The following is a 9,800-nucleotide window of genomic DNA, read 5'->3' as shown; positions in this document are numbered from 1 at the left end:
TGGGTACATTCAGCCTGCCCATACATGGTTCGAATCTAACAGTCTATGGCCGTCTTGAGAGTTTCTCAAGGTTCAAGCAGATTGTAGAATTTTTGTACAATCAGATTGTGAAGTGTGTGCCCAGCTTTACAAAAGCAGTTTGATTGCAGATCACTGTTTTTATTTGGAATGCCTTTTAGAAATCAATAAAAATACTCAACACATGTATAAAGAAACACATTGCTCTGTCAAATATTAAGTTTTATTTTATTTACACAACACTTTAGTAATATAATAATATGCATATTTAAGCAAAATATATTTTATTAAATTAAAAATTGAAGTAGCAAAACAACAATATTCATAGCTTTAGTTAAAGTCTAAACTCCAAGCAAGTCAAAAAAAGTATTCAAGTGATCACCTGCCTCCTCTACAGGGCAGATCTGGCAGTGATATATAGCGTATCCTGGTAAGATAGCTGCCCATCAATGAATTACACCCCCTAGAAGCCTCTTATCAATTCTCCTTTTTATGGAATGCACTTTTGGGCAGTCCTATGAGCACTTCTAAGGAAGCTCATAAGGCATAAACTGGAGGGGCCAAAAAGCCCTCACACAATGGGCAGTGAAGGTGACCATTCTGGAAGTTTACTGGTCCTAACCAAAAGAATCACAGCTGAGGAGAATTGTTTAGAAGTACTTTGTTGCTGACCATAAAAGTAGCCATTCAGATACAACAGTACAAAACATTTCTTACATGAATTGGGATTAGATTTAGGAATACACTTTCTTGTTGGCCTGGAGTTTAGCTTTAATACTTTCAACTAGAAATTTCACATTAAGGGTCACACAATTTTCTTAGGGTCAAGCAGGCCATCTAAAAAGGTACATATATATTTTTTCAGGAGAAAGACCACCCATGACTGCAGGTATATATATTCCTTCTTCACTTACATGAATGAACATATATGTACATTTATGCTACCCAAAAAGGTAGTCAATACAAATACACATCCAGACCTAGTTTGTGTGGTCTTCAGGACTCCATGAATATATAGACTTTATGCGGCCCCCATGTATTCAATGTTTTATCATTCCACAGTATGGTATCCACAGAAACATCTTTGATATATGGCTATGCGTTGGTTGTGCTATACCACAAAGAGGAGTGTTTTTGTCGTGACTTTAAGACCATTACTGAAAATTATACCAATAAACAGGAAGTCTGCCTAATGAAAAGAAAATTAAGTGTTTATTGGTGAGAAGCCATTCCCTCAAAGAATTGTGCATGGGATTGTCTAAGCCTAAGTGGCCTGGTGGAAACAGTTGTGACGGTACATACAGCCTCATGTTTCCTAACAGCTAAAAGACTAGAACCTGATTGTAAACTGCTGCAATGAACCATTGCAGCTTGTCCTAACAAGTCAATAACTACCACCTTTATTGGAGATGGAGCTCAGAATAAACACCCACACCTCACTTTTCTCAAGGGTGCACATCAAAATCAACAGAGTTACAAAATGTAATTATAAAGGTGTGGAATTTGTAACATTTGATAAAACTACCCAACCAGAGTTAGAGCAAGGGTCATTTATACAATTATATATTTGATATCAAGGTAAATAACTAGGTTAACTATTGTATAATAAGGCATTGCAACCATTAGTAAAAATGTGAGTTTATAATTCCCTGACTTGTGGCATTCTCCTCACCTAGTAATAACATGTGATAGGAGCTGTGAGCCCTTTGTGTGCAGCATTTGGAGAGGACAGAGCTTGCGATACCATGAATAAACTTCTTTATAAACCAGCATAGCAGGGGTGTGTGAACCACAAGGGTAGCTGAAAAGAACTGCCCTATATTTTAGAAAGTGAAACAGTGCAAATATGTATATTTAAAGCATAGATAAAGGTTAAAAAAAATCCTTTTAACCTGTAGTTCTGTTGGTGGGATATAACTTGATGCTACATTTCTCTTAAAAATGAACATTTATTTTAGCAGTGGTGTTTTTCTTATGGTTTCAAATGTATGGCCTCAAAATAAAGTCTACATACAAGACAAAGTACAATACACTGACCTCTATACTCGTTGCCGCATGTGGAACTTAAATGGTCAAATGTGACTCCTATGGACTAACTCTGCAAGAACTAAGGATATACTCAATACAGTGACTCAGAATTTGTTATAACACTAAATTGACAAGATTACAACTCAGATTTATATTAAACACTTAAACAATCAAACAAAACACAACCATTACAAATGAACATTGTAATACAGTGAGTTCTACTAATTAGGCATGATGGGCATTATGTAGCAATGTATCTGAGGGAAGAAATGGTGCCTTTTAAATATACACCCTTGCATGGCTCCATAGAGCTGTGCTACAATTGTCATCATACAGATTTCAAACATGTTCAGTCTTCCAGATTCAGCTCCCTAAAAAATGATGGCACCTTTCTTAAAGACATTGATGACCTACCAAATCTGCGGAGCTGAATTACAAAAATATACACTTTAACATTAAAAAAAAAAAAAGAAAAAGAATTCTGAATATGAGCATTACTTGGGATTTCCATTTCTATTTAAAAATGTATTCACAACTGCCCTGGACCACTCTGTTAACACAGAGGTATCCTCTTTTACCATACAGCCAGAGCTCATGGAGGACCAGAAGCCAAGTTTTCCGATTTTACCTGCTGGTGAGATATGGTATTTCTGCTCCTCCAATACACACTCTTAATGTACCATGTCTGAGGATTTATGGGGTAAAGGAGTCCATATTACTATACAGAGACTGAATTAAAAAAAAAAAAATGGACATTTAAAAATCAAACCCTTTAGATAATGATTAGACACATTTAAAGAGGTGTGTAGAAGTAAGCTGTACAGTTTGTCCTTTGGATATAGTGCTTTTCTACATAAAGTGCTCTTCTGACCCTACCATTAATAAATAGATTAATCTATGTTTTGTGCAAAAATACTTTTTAAATCCAAAACCACAACAATCTGCTTTAAGTGTAACACAACTGTAAAGCAAAAACGAAAACCAGAACACTAAAATAAATACTTTTGCCTAGAGATATTTTAACCTTGGCTTGGGATCCAGTGCAATGTTCTGCTAAGGTAGATCTACCAGGCCACCATCTAAGGTCTTTAGGTGGATGCTGTATTATCTGTTTAATTTCCAAGAGTTATAATGCTCCACTTGAGTTAATGTAATTAAAAATCACTTAAATGCTGATTGTTAAGAAAACACAGTATATTGATGACAGTAAAACATGAGACACCCATTGTAACACACTGAGATTATTTTACTAAAGACAGAGACTGTTATATTTTCAAGGGAATTTTCACTTTGCAAAGGAAACCCAATCATGTGGAAGGAGAATGGGGAAAAAAACCCCCAGAACTTTTGTTTGCACATAATTGGAAGATGGATGTCAGCAGAACTTCTCCTTGTTCAAGCGAAGCTAAAGTCCTGCTGTCAAAATCTGCGAGCAGGCAGGCTCCTTATTGCAGAAAAGACAAGCAATGTCGCTTCCCCAAAAAAAGAAACCTACCTGCCTGCTTGCAGTCTTCTTTGAATGTAGACTAAGCTGCACAAGCACAGCTAATTTTACATTCCGCCTTGGTACTGGAATGACTGCACATGTGCAGGAGTGATGTCATCTGCTGCTGCCAGAGAGGAACAAGGACTGTTGGAAGAAAGGTACGTTTGGCTCGGGTTAAACTAAGCTCTGGGAGACATTTCTTTGGAAAGGAAACAATCTATTTGCCTTTAGTAAAACAACCCCACTGTATGGCTAGATACATCTGCCTCTGCATTAAAGTCTCTTTGATAGACATAGCTTAAATTGGAAGACATGTTACAGTCTAACAGTACTTAGCAAAAAAAAAACAAAACATTTAATGACACGTCAACTAAAAAAGGATGTACCGTAATCATGACTTCATACCGTTAGATTTTAGCCATTGTCCAACTTCTGTAGTAAAGCATACATCAACTTCAAAACAAAAAATTGATATATTGCAGCTTACCAGTTCTTAGAAGTGATGGCTGCTTATTTTTCTTTTTTCTGGCTTTTATTCTTTAAGGGCCCATTCAAATCAAAAACTGCATTTAGTGTGCGTTTTTGCAAGCGGAGTAACGTTCATTTGACATTTATGCGATTTAAATTTTTAATTTTGCGGTGCATTTCCTTTGAGGTCAATTCTTTTTTTTTTTCTTTATGCTTTTTTGTGCATTGTGCTGTAGTGTATTTTTTTTCACTGCACTGGTGTGAACTAATAGGATAACCTAGAGTTTGGACTGTATGTAGTTGGAGTGCAATCAAAAATGCATCCCACTGCATCTGATGTGAATGGGTCTGCTTGTAGTCTTGCCAATATAACACTACCTATCCTAAGGTGACTCACTCTTCTACCTTATCTATGGAGGAAGCCAATAGAGAACATTGAGGTACATGTAGGTTGTGTCAATTGGGAACTAACTAAAAAGCACTCTTAATGCCCAAGTAATGTATTTTTTTTTTTTCACAAGGGGTCAGTTGTCTGGGATTCATTGTTTCATCTAGCTCAGTGTATGCTTGCCTCATTGTTAAAGCAAAAGTGGAATGGCAAACAGTCATGTACAAAACAAAAACATGAGATTAAGGCAAACCACAGATGATACAATTTTCTTTCTTTCCACCACAAATGGAAGGAAAGAAAACTGCTCGATTCCCACTCCCACAGCACTATTGTGTTAGGAAGGCTCCCTGGCGGCTCCCCCGCCAGCACTGACTGTATACAAAAAATCTGACAAGATGGTTGTACTGAAGTCGATCGATGTACTGACTTCAACACAGCCAGCCTGCTGATACATGGATCGAATCTTGGCCAGACCCTGCTAAACAGTCCGAGATTTAATCAATCTATGGCCAGCCTTAGCCAAGAAGAATATGCTTTGTCATAATAGTATGGCTTGATACATCTACAGTACCTCTGCATCACTGGCTCCTTGACAAATCCAGCATTGCATTGATGAATAACAGTGTTGTTTATTTGGTCTCCCATAGCTTTCTGCAGCCAACTTTCCCACTTTCACAAGAAACCCAATTATCATAATATGTCACAGTCATCCAAAAACCTTGCTAAATCACCCATACAGTTCAGATTCAAGGATTAAAGAGCAGAAATCTCCCATTTTTGAAGTGAAACATTTAGGGACACATAGGCAGTCCATTAATTAGTATTTTTTTTTTGTTCAACCATCAAATTGAAAGAAAAAAAAAGACCCATTGCACACACACACACACACACACAATGTGGATAATCGAACCATTCCCACTGAGACTTCCCATCCGTCAAAGCCAGTAGTGCTAATCATGCAGAAATTTTTCCAACAGGCTGGTTGCCCAGACGTTAATTGGTAGATCAACTGCTGTACAATCAACCTGCCCATACATGGATTGAAATTCGTCCATCCCTGCTGAACAGGCCACATTTCGATCTATGTATGGCTAGCAATATAAATACACCCCAACCTGCTCAGCCCCTTTATTCATGACTCAAACTATTTGTTCCCAAATAGGCGAATACAGTACTGTCCAGAATTGTGTCCGTTATCATAGATAACAATTATAACTCCCAAAGATGCCTTCAGATCGTGGCTAATATTCTCCTTGTTTTGTACGTAAAGGTTGTAATGCAACCAACCATTCTCACTAGTCCAGTATTTGTAGTCCAGTAAAACTTACTGGATGGTATATCTGCTCTACTCAAAAATGCATAGAAAATATATAGTTGGGTCTAGATATTTACAGATCTATGCATACGTGTACGTTTATGTGATTGCTGTAGTTACTGAGGTAATGTACTATGATTTGCTTTTCCAGTTCCACGGTATACACAAGTCTCCATCTTGCAGAATTGAGTAGAAATGGGAGACACAGAGGTGCATGCCATCCAGACTAGGCAATGGTTCCTCAATCAGTCGTCGACAACAATCAATCATTTGTTTGCTGGATACACTGGGCTCCTTATATAGTCTGCTCAGAGAAGCTCTTTCCTTGCAAGCTTTGGTTAGCTCCTGTTCTACAATTTTTAACCTAAATAGGAAAAAAAAAATCTTAATTCAGACACCTAGATCACATTATGGAAGAGTGGAAAAAACAAACATTTATCTACATTACACAAGGAAGCACAATTTCACCTTGAATACAAATGAGCAAATACAAAGCAAATCACAAAACATTGCACATCTATATTAAATGAGGTTGTGTTTTATTTTAAACTCTTTTTGTCTTTGTTGTCTATAGCAACATATCAGATCCCCTTCTACTTCATGATCCATAATATCTTGGATGTGTTTTCTAGCAGAATTTGTGTGGGGAAATGAACCTTAGAGATATATTGTGATTAACTCTAAAAGCTCTCAGTTGCCAAGACGAACACATCTAAGCTATAGAACTTCATAGGGAACACTTACTCCTCTTTCCTTTTCAGGTTGTCTCTTGCTTTCTGTGCATGTGTCAGAAGAAACCATTGCAGGGATGCAGGATCAAATACAGATGGTATGCTGAAGTGTCCCATCTCATGTAACCGTGGCACAAAACGATCACTGTAATTTGGGAAAATAATGTGTAATAGTAACATACATCAAAGACAGAAAGATCAAATATATGGAAGCTACTATTGCGGAGTTCCTTCTGAATATGTAGTCTGTCTGGAGAACAGACTGGAGAGCAGGACGGCTCCAATCACTTGTTTGACATTAAACACTGATTTTAAACCAGCACCTGGATCGACTCCATTCGGTCTTCCAGATTTTGATTATAAATACTTCAATCTTTAATAAGCCGTGATGGAGCAAACCCCTAAAACACGTTGAACTTTGTCCTATATGACTTCAAATATAAAACATTTCTGGACACACTGATTTCAGCACTTTTCCTTCAACACAGGCCAGGAGAAAGAAAGCAAACCACTTCTCACTTCACTTATGGCATACTTGCTCCAGATTATTAAATATATTCTTAATGCTTAAAGTGTTACTAAAGGCAGATTTAAAAAAAAATTTAAATAACAAACATGTTATTGAGGAGAGAGAGTAGAGAGAGATGTTACTTTTGGGCACAGTGCTGGATCAAGATCACGCTCAGGTAAGTATGGGGAGACTGGGGGAAGAGCAGCACACAGAAGGTTTATTACCTTAATGCAGAGGATGCATAAAAGGTAAAAAAATTCAGGCTTTAAATTCACTTTATTTTACAGTCACAAAGTTCTGAAAACTAGCTGAAGATGACTTCAGACAGCAATCGTGCACGTATGCTACCTACAATCACACCCTTATCATACAAAGTACATTGGGTTATGCGTTTGTGTTTAGTGAGCATGGAAAATAAGTGTCAACCAACCCAAAACTTCTATAGTAGGAGCTACCTCAGAACAAGTGAGGGCAACTGTTATGTGCAGTACTGAAAATTCTTCCATTTTTCCTTGGAAGGTGCAATATTTCACATTGTTGTGCAGAATACAATTCTGCCACCCACTGAAAAAGGGAACTGCTACCCTTAGCACAGGATCTATAGGAGTGAGGCAAACTGACATGCCAGGCAAATGGAAGATCCTAAGGTGGGCCCAGAGTATGCGGCCCAAAAATAATATAAAAGCACCTAACATAGGGCTTTCATTGGTCATTCTCTTTGCTTGCCTCTGTGCTCCAAGCTTTCCAACCACAAGGCCCCAGCTATGTCACTGCCATCAATGACCACAGCAACTTCAGAAAATGTTTTAAGATTGAGAGCTGTTGCCTCTTCTGCTGTGCCTGCACAGCTAGACACAGACATACATATAAGGATTGATACTGGACCACTTGACCTCCCCACATCAGTACCCTCTAAACTAACTACATAAATATCAGCACGCACAGACGAGCCCTGAGCAGTGTTGGAGATCGCGCTGGTTAGCTATGTGGGCTGGGCATCCAGGAAAGAAGAGACATGTGGCATGGTAGTGGGCAGTAAACTTCAACAAACTACATACTCAGGACTGTGTGATAGTAGAATTTATTTGGGGGGCACTCACTTCTGGATTGGTATTTCTGGCATTTGTGGTATTTGGGTGGCCATCTTCTTTAGTAAGTGACCCAGAAAAACCTAAAGTAATTTCAATAACTGACTGACAAAAATTAAACTATATTCTATGGCACGATCATAATGATATCATTTATTTGGGGGTCAGTCACTCTCCTCTGGACTGAAAATGCTGGGAGATGTAGAAATCAAACAGATTACAGTCAATATTTGCAAGACTGTCATAAATACAAAGTATAATTTTTTAATTTGTGGAATCATAAATAAAGACAGACAATGTTGTTGGATGAACACTGTTCAACACAACAGTTGTGTGGTGGTAAAAAAAAAAAAAAAATTGACAGGTTGGCCAGGTGAAACCCAAAACCTAAGTTTCTCTTAGGTAGGAGTTTATGAAAAAAAAAAAAAAAAAAGGTCAAATGGTAAAACAATAGTGTTAAAATGGTAAGTGGTTCTGGACTGAATCCTTTCAAATTAGAACATACACCCAACACAGATGTTATTCTTACACAATTATATATAAAACTATTGTATTGCTGAAGGTAGTGTTCTCTTTTTCCTGTTTTATACCCTCAATAAGGTCATGTCATCTGTATGCGCACCCAGGAAAATGAAAAGCACTCACTTTTCCAGAATCATCTGCAGGCCTCGTAGACTGCGAGGATGGATAGGGACTCTTCTTTTCAGCAGCTTGTTAGAGAAGGCATCTAGGGCTGAGTAATATTCCTCCATGGATAGCAGTGGTTGCAGCTCTTCAATGTGCACAATTTCTATACCTCCTAACAGATGGCTGACTCGGTCCTGTAGCTGCAGTACCTTTCTTTGAAGGAGGTAGTAGCTGGGTATACTTTCGAAGAGCTTATTATAAAAGAGAGAATAAAATGTAACATGTCACTTTCATGTGCAAAGTTCAAACCAGAGAGATATAGGTAGCAAGTGCAAAAAAAAGTTTTCAAAAACACCAAAAGGTTTCAACAATTTGTTATTTCCATTGTTACCTTGATTATTATGTATAACTTATTGTGTCAGAAATGGGCATTAACCTGAACACTGATACACAGGTGAGATTCTAATGGATAGGCTGCCAACACACCAAAACATCTAAAAAAAAAATGTAAATGCATATTATTTTGCAGCACAGTGCACCATAATGCATGGTAGTGTACTACCATGCGTTGCATTGTACTTCTCTTAGTGCATTGAGGTGCTATTGAAAATGACTGAAAATGGTCCCTGACAGCTGATGGTTTCAGTATTTAAACAAACCAGGACCTGCAGCCAATGAGCTCCGATATTGCTTTAAAATCTACACTGGTACAAATAGCTGCTATCCCAGCACCTGCGACTCAAGTGGTCAAAGAAAAAGGTATGCATTTCAAATTAGACTGTAAATAAAAGCAAAATAGGATTTTTGACTTACTGGTAAAATCTGTTTCTTGCAGTACAGTACAGAACACAAACAGTCTTAGACTGAGTTATGTGCAGCTACCTTCAAGTGGAACTAAACTTTCTCAATCAACATTAACTACTTTAAATCCTTATGCTGCTAGCATTGGTAAACAGACAGGAATGTAGATTATATTTACGTGTTTAAAACTTTTCTTCAGTTGCCTCCTGGTTTCTGGCCTAGACAACAATGACGTTATACATCCCATGGGTCTTCATGAGCAGGGGAGGAGGGGCTTTCTCAACTAAACACATCCTCCTGCCTACATGCCTGACCTACAAGCAGATGGATTCCAGA

At 37.8% G+C, this 9,800-nt stretch overlaps 1 protein-coding gene across 1 annotated transcript in view; it reads right to left on the bottom strand.

Annotated features, from left to right (window-relative positions):
• Window positions 1-223: 223 nt before the first annotated feature.
• The window catches only part of TCAIM (T cell activation inhibitor, mitochondrial), a 67,456-nt gene continuing 57,879 nt past the window's right edge, over window positions 224-9,800 (bottom strand). Inside the window, exons 9-11 of the mRNA XM_089690697.1 lie at window positions 8,682-8,914; window positions 6,451-6,582; window positions 224-6,070 (exon numbers count right to left, since the gene is read on the bottom strand). Of these exons, the coding sequence (XP_089546823.1) occupies window positions 5,839-6,070; window positions 6,451-6,582; window positions 8,682-8,914 (597 nt within the window). The 3' untranslated portion in view covers window positions 224-5,838. The remainder of the gene's footprint in view (window positions 6,071-6,450; window positions 6,583-8,681; window positions 8,915-9,800) is intronic.

The sequence above is a fragment of the Staurois parvus genome, unplaced genomic scaffold (genome assembly GCF_062004578.1).
Source record: "Staurois parvus isolate SC_StPar_1 unplaced genomic scaffold, SC_StPar_1.0 ptg000021l, whole genome shotgun sequence".
Taxonomy (NCBI): domain Eukaryota; kingdom Metazoa; phylum Chordata; class Amphibia; order Anura; family Ranidae; genus Staurois; species Staurois parvus.
The sequence above is the reverse complement of the archived record's forward strand: the minus strand, read 5'-3'. Positions and strand labels throughout refer to the sequence as shown.